At 36.0% G+C, this 16774-nt stretch overlaps 1 protein-coding gene across 4 annotated transcripts in view; it reads left to right on the top strand.

The window, feature by feature from the left end:
- The window catches only part of PRKACB (protein kinase cAMP-activated catalytic subunit beta), a 136871-nt gene extending 132132 nt beyond the window's left edge, over positions 1 to 4739 (top strand). For all 4 annotated transcript variants that reach the window (XM_082834716.1, XM_082834718.1, XM_082834715.1 and 1 more), the window contains one exon: positions 1561 to 4739. In XM_082834716.1, coding sequence (XP_082690842.1) covers positions 1561 to 1686 — 126 coding nt within the window. In that variant the 3' untranslated portion in view covers positions 1687 to 4739. The remainder of the gene's footprint in view (positions 1 to 1560) is intronic.
- The last annotated feature ends 12035 nt before the right edge of the window (positions 4740 to 16774 follow it).

The raw sequence follows: 16774 nt of genomic DNA, 5'->3' as shown, positions 1-16774 counted from the left end.
GGGCATATAAATCAAAAAACTTTGGAAACCACTGGTATAAATATTAGAAACAGCTCTGGACTGGAAGTGGAGACCTAATGAATTTGAAACCTGCTTTAGCCACTTATTAGTCACATGAATTTGGTCAACTTTCTGTCTTATAATCTGTAAAATGGGAATAAGGCTACCTTCCCTGCCTCCCTCACAGTGTTATGTTGAGGAAGAAATGAAACAGCCTGCATATAATTGTTAGTAAACATTATAGATGCTGTGTAAATTGTGGTGTTATTGTTTCAATTTTTCACATCTTTTCCTCAAACATATTCAATACACCGCATTATCTTTATACAGACCATATTTTAAGTAATGGAAAGACATTTTATTTTTAGGATCCAAAGAGAAAACTGTTCAGAATTTAACAATTTTGTAATTCTAAAAGAGATTTTTTTCAAATTTCTCAGAAATTTTTGATAGCCAGCTATTTTAACAAAATAGTGTTGGGAATTTAAAAAAAATGATTAAAAATAAATCTGAATTATCTGTAACCTCAGGAGGAAGGAATTAAGGAAAAGGGGATAGAAAATGGACTTTAGAAGTAAGGAACTGATACAGGAAAAACTGGAGTTCTGTAACCTTAAGTGCCAGCATTTTGATGCCAGCAGTTAATTATCCTAGAAATCTCAAGTATTGTTGTTGGCCCTGTACCATTCCTTGAATGAAAATATTGAGATAAATAGCAAACCTATAGTTTGCTTCTTCTTTTAATGTTGTGATCATTTAGGGACTTAAAGGCATTTAAAGATTGCCACTGTGTAGTAAAAAGGCGGAATTTATTTTCCTTAGTGTTTGTTTGGAAATTCTCTGGCATTTGTTTTTCCTCTTTTTCCATATCACCAAGCAGTTAACACTTCTGACACTATCTATCTGGAGATACCAATTGCCAGTCCAGTTTTTGCTTCTGACTAATGGGCTATAGGTCAAGATTCCCACAAACACCTGGGGGTCGATTAATTTGCTAGAGTGGCTCACAGAACTGAGAAACTACTTACTGGGTGACCAGCTTATTATAAAGGGGTATAACTCAGGAATAGCCAGATGGAAGAGAGGCACAGGGCAAGGTGTGTGGGAAGGGGCTCAGAGCTTCCTGCTCTCTCCAAGCCACTCTCCCCAAATCCCCACTTGTTCACCAACCCAGAAGCTCTTCGAAACCCAACCCCTTCCTTTTGGGGTTTTATGGAGGCCTCATTACATAGGCATGATTGATTCATTCATTGTCCATTGGTAACTGAACTCAGTCTCCAGTCCCTCTCCCCTCCCAGAAGGTCAGGGAGCGGGATTGAAAGTTCCAACCTTCTAATCACAGGGTTGGGTCCCCTGGGAACCAGCCTCCATCTTTAGGTTACTGAGGGGCTTTCCCAAAGACACCTCATTAACATAACAAAAGACACTTTTGCCACTCTCAACTCAGGAAATCCAAGGGTTTTAGGAGCTTTGTGCCAGTAACTGGCACAAAGACCAAATATATATTTCTTATTATAAATCACAATATCACTCTTGTTTCTCTCTCTGTCTCAATTATAGGTTGAAGCTCCATTCATACCAAAGTTCAGAGGCTCTGGAGATACCAGCAATTTTGATGACTATGAAGAAGAAGATATCCGTGTCTCTATAACAGAAAAATGTGGAAAAGAATTTTGTGAATTTTAGAGATGAGCAACAAGATGACATGAGAGCTCACACTCAGTCTTTGCACTCTGTTAAGAGATAAGGTAGAGCTGAGACCGTTCTTGTCGAAGCAGTTACCTAGTTCCTTCATTCCAGCGACTGAGTGAGGTCTTTATTGCCGTCATCCGTCTGTGCACTCTACATCCAACTATGTAACAAGGCACCGCTAAGCAAGCATTGTCTGTGCCATAACACAGAACTAGACACTTTCCTGCTTCTCTTTGGTTCGTCTTTCTCCTCTTCTCCTAAATCCATTTCTTCCCGTTTCATTTTCATTAATTTTTCTGCAAATAGTGCTTCATTTTATTTTGCTGGTGTTGCAGATGGGCAGTGTTACGGCTATGTGACATTGGAAGGGAAGGATATATGTTGCTTTTAGTAGTTCTTACCAATATTTTTGTTAGTTGCTTAAGGATATACTTTCTAATAATTATTTTTACTTTGAGTAGCTCATATTAGGTTTTGCCAAAACGCTGGACAATTTTTGAAGATAGAATGTCTTTACACCAAGGATATTTATACAAATAAAATAATAACTTTCCTAGAACTAATACAGAGTAGCTAGACCCAGCAATTTGGATTCCTACAGATCAGAAGCTCTATTTCACTTCACTGCCTTTTCTGTCATCCTCCCCTTGAGTAAATAAGTGACCAGCCTGTGCAGTATGACAAGCGTGTCTCCTTTGCAGGAAAAGCTAATGATATGGATCATCATCGCCCAGGTTCTCTCACTTGATACCAGCATTTATGTAGGTATCAGAGAAGAGTTCTAAGATTTCTAAACTTTAACTTTCCATAAGGGTTTTAGCCAGTATTTTAATAGAACATGACTAATGAAAGTGACACATTTTTAAGTTTCTCAGATAGTCCCCATTGTAAACTTTTGAAAGGAAGAGAAATGAAGTAAAAAGAACATTAAGTGAACAAATACTTAGCTAAGTCAAACAAGTGGCTTGATTCTTGTAAACAATATAGAGGCACTTTTGTTTAAATATAGAGGTTTTTTTGTTTATTTTGCTTTGCTTTGCTTTGTTTTGTCACAGTAAGAACAAAAGTTGTTGTCAGGTGATTATGCTGGTGTACTGTATTTGTCAGCCTGAGGTAGAGGCCCTGTTGCAACTTTGGCTTTCATCCTATGCCTCAGCAATGAGGAAAGGGGACAAAATTTATAAAACTACCACAACTGTGTTTTAGTTTTGAGGTGTGGTATTTTTAGATATGTTGTAATTTCTTGCCTCTTCTTTCAGTAAATGGAATTATGATCATGCAGATACAATTTTAGTATTTGAGTTTAGTTTTTTTTAATATACTTTTTTGCCAATTGACTTATCATTGCTGTCATGTGGAAATTTCAAGCACTTTTGCACATTTCGTTCACTGTTTGTTGAGACTCCACGGCTTAACTCAGTTTTTTAAATATGTTTTTTCTTTGCTTTTAAATTTCCTGTCTGGTTTTATCTCTATGTGTCAGTGACCTATCTTAAAACAACACACCAAAATAGTTGAAAATAAACTGTGTTCATTTTTTATGATCAATTTATATGCATATAAGATGAGTTGTGTTTAATCAAACTGGTCTTAATGTATATAAGCACTCTATTTGCTTCATTATCGGTGCAGGCAGGTCACTGATTCTACTTCTTTTCATCTGTACCACACCCTTGTAAAACCTTTGAAGACACTGAAAAAATCTGTCTGAGATATTCTCCTTATCAGTCTGTACATCTTTTGGTTGTCAAGTGTTTCTGCATGATCATGTCACTTAAAAGCTGATACTGATTTGTTGGTCACCTATATTTAAAATGTGCAAGAAAAATACGAAATACTTTGCTGTAGCAAGTTTTATGTAACAAAAATATATCATGTTAATAAATCTAAAAAATTTTAATTACTTTTTTTGTATTTCATTTAGACCCAAGAACATGCTCATCATGTATTCTATATGTATGCTATAAATGCTATGGTACCTTTGTTGTATATTATTGTAAAATTATTACAAAATAATTTTAGTAAATCATGGGGGTGACATTTTGATTATTACATTTTTAGTTTTCAGTAATTAAAAAGATTTCTATGAATTCTAAAAAAAAAAATTATGAAATTACTACTGCCCGGCACAATTTGCTATAGAATCTACCTAGGTCAATTACCCTAGGCATACATTGGTTTTGAGGGATATTTAGCCGTTCCATTTTAACTCTCCATTTAAAGGACACCAGCAAGCTTTCAAATATATCAACAGAGTCTATTTCTGACCACTCAAGTACACTGAATTAGAATATCTTAGAATTATATAAAACTCCCAGTTTCAGCCACAATTGAGCCAAAAATAAGATAAAAGTTTGATTAATAAATAAGTGGAATGAATCAGTATTTAATATCAGATTACGTTATTTGAAACAGAAGAAATGAGACGGCATTGTCGAGGAAGGAGCCCTAGACTGAAAGTCAAGGCATCTGTCAAGCCTGGTCTGTCACTATCAGCAATGACCCTGGCCTCAGTTCTCTTATCTATGAAATGGAAGAGTTCCATTAGGCAGTTTCTAAGGTCACTTCTAACTTTCACATGTTGTGATGACTCTTTTTGACGTTTTGAAGGGATAACATGCTTAGAAGCAAGTCTCAGTAAGGCTATATTTTAGGGCATCTTTCTTCTCCTTACTCTACAGTGTTCTTACAATTCTTTGAATATCATGAGAACCTCGTGTCTGTTCTGATTCCTTCCTCCTTCACTGATGCTAAATATCCAATTGATATCAAACTGTCAGCCTACCAAAAAGATATTGTGGCTTGTGGGCACTACTGTCTTGTTCTGATATGTTCTTGTAGTGACTGCCCATTGGCCTGAAAATACTCATTGTAAGCCTAAAAAAATCATATTTCTTTCCCACTGTTTTTTCTGCTTGTTGAAGAATCAAATGAAATAATGTACGTGAAAGCACCTTGTAAACTGTAACCTATCAATGTAAAATGTTAAGGTGTGTTGTTATTTCATTAATTACTTCTTTGTTTAGAATGGAATTTCCTATGCACTACTGTAGCTAGGAAATGCTGAAAACAACTGTGTTTTTTAATTAATCAATAACTGCAAAATTAAAGTATCTTGAAAAGATAAAACAATTTATTGAGTCTTGGATTCTATTTAGTGCCCTTATTTCCTGATTTATTTTCTGCATACACCACAGATGCTTATGGATTCCTAGTTTTTATGTATTTGGGTGAGAAAAGAGCAAGAGAGGGTCAAATGTCCACTAGTCTATTCCAACTGTGTATTTACTGAAAAACTATTAGATTTATTCCATAGTATCTAAAAGTGTTTCTGCTTTTTCCTGATGCTATTAGTCTAAATTATTCTTAAAATAATGTTGAAAATATTCATATTTAAAAGATTGACACTACAAGAGCCCTCATACTATTGTAATAATGAACTATGAATTTATACTTTTTTCTTTAGAGGTGCTTTTGCGCTTCACCATTACCTCTTCCAGTTTTAACCAGGTTGATTAATGTGTGTTTCTATAGTTGTCCTTTACCTCAAGAAATACATTTTTAGGTAATTATTTTAATAGCTTACCATTTTTATTGCTTTGTTACTACAAAGATTTATAAATATTGATGCATTTTATAACATGATACTACTTTTATGATTGCTTCATTTTATCATTGTTAGGGCTTAATATAAATTCTGGTTTCCTCACTTCCTTGTGTAACTAATTATAAAAATCTGGGCATATCTTCACTCCAGAACTATCATCATTTGAAATTCACTTAACTTTTCTCTTACACACAAATATTAGATGTGAAGTTAAATACTTGTGATTTTAGCTTTCCTGAACATTTTCTATATGCCTTATTTAATAGACTTCATGCCCTCTGATAAGGGCTGAATTTTGCCCCACCAAAATTCCTGTGTTGAAGTCCTAACCCCCAGTACCTCAGAATATGATTGTATTTGAAGGTAGGGCCTTTAAAGAGATAATTAAGGTAAAATTAGGTCATATGTTGGGCACTGATCCAATAAGACTGGTGTCTTTGTAAGAGGAGATTAGGACAGAGAGAACACGCAAACTGAGGGGAGACCATGTGAGAACATAAGAGAAAGATGACCATCTATAAGCCAAGGAGAAAGGCCTCAAAAGAAGACAACCCTGCTGACACCCTGATCTTGGACTTCTAGCCTCCAGGAAGGTGAGATAATAAATTTCTGTTGTTTAAACCACCCAGTCTGTGGTATTTTGTAATGGCAGTCCTAACAAACTAGTACACCCACTGAGTGTACTCCCTTGGTGAATGGCTTGAATTCATCATCTCCCTTCAAATGCTTTATACTTGGCTAATACTTACCATAAGCCAAAAAGAAAAAAAAGTGTACTCACAGACCTCACTGCACCTGCTGCTTGTTTCTATTCTTTCCTGGAACATTAGCAGGAAACAGGAAACAGTAGCTAATGAGAGTGGGGGAAAGCACAGGTAACTGAAACCACGACTAACACCTGGTCAGACTTACCCTTGGCATCAAGCTATCCTTTTGATAATACAACATAAAATTGAACACACAAGAGTGGTTGAGTTTAGAGTCTTTGCTCATCTCTTAATGGTGATGTTAATGAAATGGCCAAAAGGAAAGTGGGAATGGGGATAAAGGTCTAGTGAGGGAACCCCAGTTGGTTCACTGTCATTATTGAGGGGGTAGTAATGCTCACAGCAAATGATCACCTTAATATGTCAGTTTTCTATGGCTACTGTAACAAATTACCACAAAATCAGTGGTTTAATACAACACAAGTTATCTTACAGCTCTGGAAGTCCGACATCTGAAGTGAGTCTCACTGCATTAAAAATCAAAGCATCATGATATATCTCTCCATCTGTTTGTATCATCTTCAATTCCTTTCATCAGTGTCTTATAGTTTTCTGCATACAGGTCTTTTATCTCCTTAGGTAGGTTTATTCCTAGGTATTTTATTCTCTTTGTTACAGTGGTAAATGGGAGTGTTTCCTTAATTTCTCTTTCAGATTTTTCATCATTAGTGTATAGGAATGCAAGAGATTTCTGTGCATTAATTTTGTATCCTGCTACTGTACCAAATCCATTGATTAGCTCTAGTAGTTTTCTGGTAGCATCTTTAGGATTCTCTATGTATAATATAATGTCATCCGCAAACAGTGACAGATTTACTTCTTTTTTTCTGATTTGGATTCCTTTTATTTCTTTTTCTTCTCTGATTGCTGTGGCTAAAACTTCCAAAACTATATTGAATAAGAGTGGTGAGAGTGGGCAACCTTGTCTTGTTCCTGATCTTAGTGGAAATGGTTTCAGTTTTTCACCATTGAGAACAATGCTGGCTGTGGGTTTGTCATATATGGCCTTTATTATGTTGAGGAAAGTTCCCTCTATGCCTACTTTCTGGAGGGTTTTTATCATAAATGGGTGTTGAATTTTGTCAAAAGATTTTTCTGCATCTACTGAGATGATCATATGGTTTTTCTCCTTCAATTTGTTAATATGGTGGATCACATTGATTGATTTGCGTATATTGAAGAATCCTTGTATTCCTGGAATAAACACCACTTGATCATGGTGTATGATCCTTTTAATATCCTCTTGGATTCTGTTTGCTAGCATTTTGTTGAGGATCTTTGCATCTATGTTCATCAGTGATATTGACCTGTAGTTTGCTTTCTTTCTGACATCTTTGTCTGGTTTTGGTATCAGGGTGATGGTGGCCTCATAGAATGAGTTTGGGAGTGTTCCCATTGCTATATTTTGGAAGAGTTTGAGAAAGATGGGTGTTAGCTCTTCTCTAAATGTTTGACAGAATTTGCCTGTGAAGCTATCTGGTCCTGGGCTTTTGTTTGTTGGAAGATTTTTAATCACAGTCTCAATTTCAGTGCTTGTGATTGGTCTGTTTATATTTTCTGTTTCTTCCTGGTTCAGTCTTGGAAGGTTGTGCTTTTCTAAGAATTTGTCCATTTCTTCCAGGTTGTCCATTTTATTGGCATAGAGTTGCTTGTAGTAATCTCTCATGATCCTTTGTATTTCTGCAGTGTCAGTTGTTACTTCTCCTTTTTCATTTCTAATTCTACTGATTTGAGTCTTCTCCCTTTTTTTCTTGATGAGTCTGGCTAATGGTTTATCAAGTTTGTTTATCTTCTCAAAGAAGCAGCTTTTACTTTTATTGATCCTTGCTATTGTTTTCTTCATTACTTTTTCATTTACTTGTGATCTGATCTTTATGATTTCTTTCCTTCTGCTAACTTTGGGGTTTTTTTGTTCTGCTTTCTCTAATTGCTTTAGGTGTATGGTTAGGTTGTTTATTCGAGATGTTTCTTGTTTCTTGAGGTAGGATTGTGTTGCTACAAACTTCCCTCAGCACTGCTTTTGCTGCTTCCCATAGGTTTTGGGTCATTGTGTTTTCATTGTATTTGTTTCTAGGTTCTTGGATTGGAAGAATCAACATTGTGAACATGACTATACTACCCAGAGCAATCTACAGGTTCAATGCAATCCCTATCAAACTGCTAATGGCATTTTTCACAGAACTAGAACAAAAAATTTCACAATTTGTATGGAAACACAAAAGACCCTGAATAGCCAAAGCAATTTTGAGAAAGAAAAACAGAGCTGGAGGAATCAGGCTTCCAGACTTCAGACTATACTACAAAGCTACAGTAATCAAGACACTATGGTACTGGAACAAAAACAGAAATATAGATCAATGGAACAGGATACAAAGCTCAGAGATAAACCCATGCACATATGGTCACCTTATCTTTGATAAAGGAGGAAAGAGTATGTAATGGAGAAAAGACAGCCTCTTCAATAAGTGGTACTAGGAAACCTGGACAGCTACATGTAAAAGAATGAAATTAGAACACTCCCTAACACCATACACAAAAATAAACTCAAAATGGATTAAAGGCCTAAATGTAAGGCCAGACACTATCAAACTTAGAGGAAAACATAAGCAGAACACCCTTTGACATAAATCACAGTAAGATCCTTTTTGACCCACCTCCTAGAGAAATGGAAATAAAAACAATAATAAACAAATGGGACCTAATGCAACGTAAAAGCTTTTGCACAGCAAGGGAAACCATAAACAAGACAAAAAGACAGCCCTCAGAATGGGAGAAAATATTTGCAAATGAAGCAACTGACAAAGGATTAATCTCCAAAATTTACAAGCAGCTCATGCAGCTCAATATCAAGAAATAAACAACCCAATCCAAAAATGGGCAGAAGATCTAAATAGACATTTCTCCAAAGAAGATATACAGATTGCCAACAAACACAAGAAAGAATGCTCAACATCATTAATCATTAGAGAAATGCAAATCAAAAGTACAATGAGGTATCACCTCACACCAGTCAGAATGACCATCATCAAAAAATCTACAAACAATAAATTCTGGAGAGGGTGTGGAGAAAAGGGAACCCTCTTGCACTGTTGGTGGGAATGTAAATTGATACAGCCTCTATGGAGAACAGTATGGAGGTTCCTTAAAAAACTACAAATAGAACTACCATATGACCCAGCAATCCCACTACTGGGCATATACCCTGAGAAAACCATAATTCAAAAAGAGTCATGTACCAAAATGTTCATTGCAGCTCTATTTACAATAGCCAGGAGATGGAAACAACCTAAGTGTCCATCATCGGATGAATGGATAAAGAAGATGTGGCACATATATTCAATGCAATATTACTCAGCCATAAAAAGAAACGAAATTGAGTTATTTGTAGTGAGGTGGATGGACCTACAGTCTGTCATACAGAGTGAAGTAAGTTAGAAAGAGAAAAACAAATACCGTATGCTAACACATATATATGGAATCTAAAAAAATGAAAATAGGACTGAAGAACCTAGGGGCAGGACAGGAATAAAGACGCAGATGTTGAGAATGGACTTGAGGACACAGGGAGGGGGGAGGGTAAGCTGGGACGAAGTGAGAGAGTGGCATGGACTTATATACACTACCAAATGTAAGGTAGATAGCTAGTGGGACGCAGCCGTATAGCACAGAGCGATCAGCTCGGTGCTTTGTGACCACCTAGAGGGGTGGGATAGGGAAAGTGGGAGGGAGCGGCAATAGGGAGGAGATATGGGGATATATGTGTATGTATAGCTGATTCACTTTGTTATAAAGCAGAAACTGACACACCATTGTAAAGCAATTATACTCCAATAAAGATGTTAAAAAAAAAAAATCAAAGCATCAGCAGGCCTGCATTCCTGTCTAGATCTCTAGGGGAGAATCTGTTTCCTTGCCTTTTCCAGCTTCTAGAGGTTGCTCACTTTCCTGGACTTGTGACTTTATTCCTCCATCTTCAAAGTCAGCAAAATTGGGCTGAGTCCTTATACTGCATCTCTCTGACATCCTCTTCTGCCTCCCTCTTTCACTTTTAAAGACCATTGTGATTATATTGAGCCCTGGGTTATATAACCTAGGTAATCCAGCCTACTCTCCTCATTTTAAGATCAGCTGATAAGCAACCTTAATTTCCCTTTGCCATATAACCTAACACATTCACAGGTTTTGAGGATTTAGGCATGGGCAACTTTGGGGCACAGGGAGTGCGGGGGGGACATTATTTTGCCTACCAGACTTAATGTAATTTTAGGTGGAAAATATGATTATCTGAGAGATGGGGGTAGAGACAATCTTCACAATTCAAATAGAACAAAGGCTTCAACTGAGATTTTCCTGAAGCATAGAGCTTAGCATGCAGTGAATATTCAAGAGCATTGTCCTAGAACCTAATTGAGTAGCAATATCAGTTCTGCACACCTTAAAAGATACTCAACATCGCTATTCATCAGCAAATTGAAAATTAAAACCAAAAGTAGATATCACTACACACCAACAGAATGACTAAAAACACTGAGAATACCAAGTGTTGGTGAGGATGTAGAGCGATGGAAACTGTCTGCATTGCTAGTGGGAATAGAAAATGGCACAACCACTTTGGAAAACAGTTTGGAAGTTTACTATAAAGTTAATCATTTTCTTACCACACAACTAGCCTTTCTACCTCTATGTATTTACTCAAGAAAATGAAAACATATGTCCACACAAAGACGTGAATGTTCACTGCAACTTTATAACAGTCCTGAACAAATGGATCAACAGATGGTGGTGTATCCATGCAATGGAAGACTACTCGCCAATAAAGAGGAGCAAGCTACTGATACCAGCAACAACATGAATGCATCCAAAAAGCATTTTGGTTGTATACATTTGTCAAAACTCATTGAACTATATACTTTAAAATGAGTACATTATACCTTAGTAAAGATGATTTTAAGAATTATGAAAAGAAAATAAATTTTAGAATAGATATGATTATAATAGAAGGTTAGTGATCTGGAAGATATAGTCTAGGAAATCCCTCCATTAATATTCAAAGATAAAGACAGAAAAACATGAGAGAAAACTTAAGAAATATGGGAAATTAGCTTCAAGAGTGAAGAAAATTGTTTAAAAGTTCTAAAAGGAAGAGACAGAAAAATGAGAAAGTAATGTCCTCGAAGTTTTGAATGATTGTTTTACTTAGAATTATATATCGATACCTCAGCAAACTATTGCTTGATTGTAAAGTGGGGACTCTAGTTCCCAGGTACCCTAGCCCTCTGGCACCTAGATAGACCTGGCCAGTGGGAAGTGATGGGAAAAGACTGGAGGATGGCCAAAAGATATAATCAGAGTGTTTCTCTTCCTATCTCTCCCTACGATCGGTACCATTTCCTGAGTCTTCATTGTTCCATCTCTTGATTACTGTCACGGTTCCATGTTCCAGTGGGCAGCCCAAGCTTCTGAGCTCTGTGAGCCCTGACTCCTTTTTTTTCTTCTAGTCCAGGGCTGATAGAGCTCCCTATTGTTGTTCATCTTTGGTTAACTTCACCATCCTAATATTTGTCTTTATTTTTGGTTTTTTATAAACTTTTTAGTAATAATATGACTGGTACTTTTTTGTTGTTATATGAAGTACAACTGTTTGACTCTCTATTCTTCCATCACATGTGTAACCAATTTCTTCTATTAAATCTCCTCTGTTGAAATACCTAGAATGGATCCTCTTCTCCTGACTGATGTTCCCATTATCACCACTTTTGTTATACACTGTACTGAAGGATCCTAGCCATCACATAAGAGAAAAAAGAATAAAGGTGATCCTAGCCATCACTGTAAGAGAAGAAACAACATTGGCAAAATAAAGATCATCCCAAATAAAATAAATTGTGAAAATTTTCTACCAACAGATACTCCCTAAGGAAGGAAATTCTAAAACTATATTTTAAGAAGAAGGAAAATGGTCCCAGAAAGAAGAAATAGCTTCTGGGAAGTTTAAAGGAAAGAAAAATAGGAGGAAAAAAATAAATATCATTAGGAATAAGAAATGAGATGGACACAGAAGAGCTTTTAAAATTAGAATTTTCATCAGGCTGGAACTTAAAAGACACACAAACCTGCCATTTCTCCTCCCATCCTCTCTCCCCAAACACATATAAATGATAGAATATATTCTCAAATATCTTTAATGACATAGATTTCACTCAAAACAAGATAAACATCTCCACAGACTAGAAAGGATGAAAATACACAGTGGTAAGTGGGGGCTGAAGCCACAGACTTACTAATCTACAGAAAAGACTTTTATTACAATCAGATTACAGCAAATGCAAAAGAAAAAGATGTTAAAGAAAATTCAGAGGTTGTAATGAATACTGAGAACAAAGATAATCCACTATTGACATCCCTGAATTAAGAAACTATGGATGAAATAGAAAAAGTAATCAAATATACAGACTTTTCACTAAAATGAAGGAAAAAAACGAATTTATATGTTTAAAGAACACATTATTTTTCAGGAAAAATTGACACACAGCTTTCAACACCAAACCATATTCTAGTGAAGGTTTTGAACTTCAAGGATTAAAATTTCATGCATAAAATTAAGTCACCCTTAAGGTGATGGCAGAATCTGGCTGGCCTCAGATGTCTCCACAATATTACTTGGTGCCAAAAGACAATTGAGCAATGGTATAAAGTTCCAAGGGAAAGACAATGTAAGCCAAGAGTATTATACCCAGCCAAGTTGCATTTAATTTAAAGGCACAAGTCTCTGAATAATCAAAAGAAAGAAAACCTATGGCCTCTTCACATCCAACTGGATCTATGAAAATAAAGAACTCAGTAATGAGGAAGCAGAGATAACAAAACCCATGGTGAACACTGAATCTGTCTAAATGTCATACTAACCGCAAACAATGATGGCAATTGCAATTACAGAACCAAATGTAAGTGTTTTAGACCTTGGCAAAATTAGAATAAGATAACTAAAAAAATTGGAAGGTAGGAAAAGGAAGTAAGACGTCATTTCCTTATCTTTTATGGTAGGAAGTCAACTAGTAGAATCTAAAATTAGTACATGAGGTTAAATAAGATAATGACTCTAACTTCTCAATGATTTTTTTATAATTTTGTAATTATTTTGTGGGGAAGGAACATTTATCAGCAGTTTTCATTTTCACTTCAACTTCTTTTTCTTGTGTTGAATCTAATTACATTTATTTTCATTACAGTTTCTTCTACTAAATTGGATTTTATAATATAAGTAAAATTAAATTGGAGACTTTCTATTAAAATGTAGGATATAACTTTTATCAAGTGAGTGCTATCTAGTTAGTACCTCTCTGTGTTTCTCGTCTTCTCTTTCTGTTTGGCATAGAAGAAAGCCTAGCATGGTACTGATGGAATGGGATTTGGGGTGATTTTATAACTTCTCCTTTGTACTTCGCTGAATTGCTTGCATTCTTTATAATGATAGAGTAATTAATCAAAAATAAATATGCTCCATAACAGAATATTAATATCTTTATCCATTTAAAAAATCATCAAATATTATGAGACTTACTCTTAGCAATTAAGCCATTTTCATCAGAGTCCAGTTTTAAGAAATCCTGATTCCTTCCTTTCAAGATTAAAAACGATAATACTTTTTGAGCAAGCCACCTGATGTCACTGAAATGGCTCACTAACAGTAGCATTGCCCTGAAGAAATGTTTTCATCTCATTCCTCATTTCCCAAGCTCATGAGCACCCTTCCTTTTAATAGCCAACACCATTGTCACGTGGAGAAAAGCCAAATTGTTATTAAATTTTTCACTATTTTCTGTAGTACTAAGTCAAAGTCAGGAAGCACATAGCTGAGTTAAGTGCAGACTGTTCTCTATGAATACATATTATGGTTACTGGCATCCAGAAAAAAGCTTCTTTCATTCAAGTAGCAATGTCCTTCTTTGTCACTTACTGATCTGAAGATAACCTCATTCCTATCTATACTGTGGCTCAGAAAATAATCACTAACCAAACAAAAGTTTTCTTCTCTGTGATAAACAAATAAAAAAGGTGCTGATCCCTTCTCCTTCACATATAATTCAACACTTAAAACCCAATGTAATAGAATCTACTCATCAGTGGTCTTACCTACATTGTTCTAGATAGTATGCCACCGTTTTTTTTCTCTCATTTTGCTTTCCCACCATACACACTTGTCATTTATTTGGGGCTGGTTTTGCACAATTCTTAATTTAGTATGCTTAGTATGGTTTTTGCTATAAGGAGGAAGACTTTGAATCTTGATTTCGTGCTTTTGGAATTGATATTAGTCAAGGCTTTGTCAGACAACACAATGCAAAGTAGCTTTAGCAAAAAAAGGGAAGCAGTGAACTCACATAACCCGGAAGTCCAAGGGTGGACTTTTGTCACAATAAGGTCTAAAAGATCAAACTATATCAGCAGAACTCTGCCTCTCATTCCACCTCTTAACCCTGCTTTCCTCAGAAGTGACTTCAGCCTCAGTAGGTGCTCTCCATGGGGCAGAAAATAAAATGAGCAGCCACTCTAGGCTTGCACTTTCCGAAGAGTGCATTGTCCTCCATGAAGAAGATGGTCTCTCGTGCACTATGTCCCTGAAAGGGACTCTGATGGTCCAGGCCGGGTCAGAACCTACTTCTGTGCCCAGGTAAAGGGATATACATGATGACATTCTCACCAGAATTACATGGATTGGGGGACGTGTAGTTCTCCAAAGAAAGATGTGTGGGTCAGAAAGGAAAAAAAGCTGATGTTCACTAAGATCTCTTCTACATCTTCACCAACAAAAACCAAAAATTTTGTATGGAAAAGAATTATTTTGTGTGTTGTGGAAAAACTTTATAGGTTTACCAGAATGACAGGTGTAAAAACTTCACTGGTACCATACCACTTATTAAGAAATTATCCTAATAAACAACATCATGGGCTATGGGCAAATGACTGACCAATCCTACAAAATTCTATTTTCAAAGATATCTGGTTCTTCCCTCTTCCCATTTTTATTTTTCTTTTGCTTGTGGGAAATCATCAAACTCAAAGATTTATTTGTTCTGATACATGGATTCACAATTAATATTCTCACTGGAACCTATTTAAGATATTAAAATTATTATGAGGTAAAGTATTGTTTTATTATTTTCATTGCTACTTTTATCCTTCAATAAACTCTTTGGAGACATTAATACCTTTCTAGAAAAAAACATGAAATTTAACAATAACACGTAAAGTGTTACTCAAAACAAACTACACCCTGTTAACTGAATGTCATTTTAGAGAAAAAGACCAAACAGCACTTGTGGGGCATGACGGCTGTTCTAAACATGGTCACAAATTCTTCGACATTCTTCCCATTGGGAGGTGAGGTCTATGTCCCTTCCCAGTTAAGATACTTTCAGATGGTACCAGCCCCCTCCGTGGAGTCACTCCCAGCTGTGTAATTTTCCCAGCTGAGTCCCCAGACATCTTTGGCGAGACAAGTCATTTCTGCTCCTACTTGTTTGAATTTGTGATCCATGAAACATCTGAACTTAATAAACTGGTTGTTTTAAGAGGCTAAATTTTGGGGTAATTTGTTATTCACCAAGAAATAACTGGAGCAGGCATACCTTCATAAAGTGTTAAGAACGTAATGACTAAAACCACTGTAAGACTATCACATGCACATCAGCTGGGCAAAAACTAGAAAGCTTAAAATATAATTGTGGTAAAGATGTGGAGTAATCAAAACTCTCATACACTGCCATTGGAAATGTGAACTGGTCAACCATTTCGGAAAGCAAACCAGGCAAAATCTAGTAAAATTGCTCATGCATGTGGTCTGTGAACATCAGCTTCACTCATACAATACAGCCTAGAGAAACTCATTTGTCCAGTAGGAGATATGTATAAAAAATATTCATTGAAAAATTACTTGTAATAGCAAAAATTTGGAAGTGATCTAAGTATCCATCAAAATGAGAATGAATAAATAAATAGAGGTAAATTCACATGGTTGAGTTCTATACAGGAGATAAAATGAATGAATTAGAGCTACAAATATCAACATGGTTGAACCTAAGAAGTATAAAACTACTAACAATTTCAAAAGAAAATAAAGAAAACACCAAAGTACTAGAAATAAAGAGGGAGCTCAAAGCCTGGTGTGAGCAGGAGCTGATGTCAGGGTGGCTCATGGGAATACTGGACTAGCTTGAGGCCTTAGGGACTGGCTGATGTAGTTTTATTGCCCACTAGGGTCAGGAGAGAAGATGTGGTCTTAGGCACATACAAGGAGAGTAGCAGGTACTTCTGCATTAAATATAGAACTTAAAGACTGAACATCTATGAAATGGGTACTAGAATTAATTCAACCTCCATCCCTGGCCAATGGGAGGAACAAAGGTTATCATTTTGGGGGACATGTAGAAAAAAAAATACCTTGAGCTATCAATCTCCAAGTCTGAAACTCACACAAATGTGAGGTCACAATGTATTGGTGTGGGATATCAAGCAGAGGAATTAACAGAGAAACTTGTTCAGGATTAGTTAAACTCCTTTGTCAAACACAAATGCAAAACCATATGACAGTGAAACTTCCACAACCCAACATTCTCCCTGGGAAAAATCTAAAAATGTTGTAAAAAAAAATCAGAAACCACATAAGGAAGTCAACTGCCATGAGGAGGAGTGGCAAATACAACAAAAC

Source organism: Leucopleurus acutus (genome assembly GCF_964270905.1).
Source record: "Leucopleurus acutus genome assembly, chromosome: 2".
Taxonomy (NCBI): Eukaryota; Metazoa; Chordata; class Mammalia; order Artiodactyla; family Delphinidae; genus Leucopleurus; species Leucopleurus acutus.
This window is presented reverse-complemented; position numbering and strand designations above follow the sequence as displayed.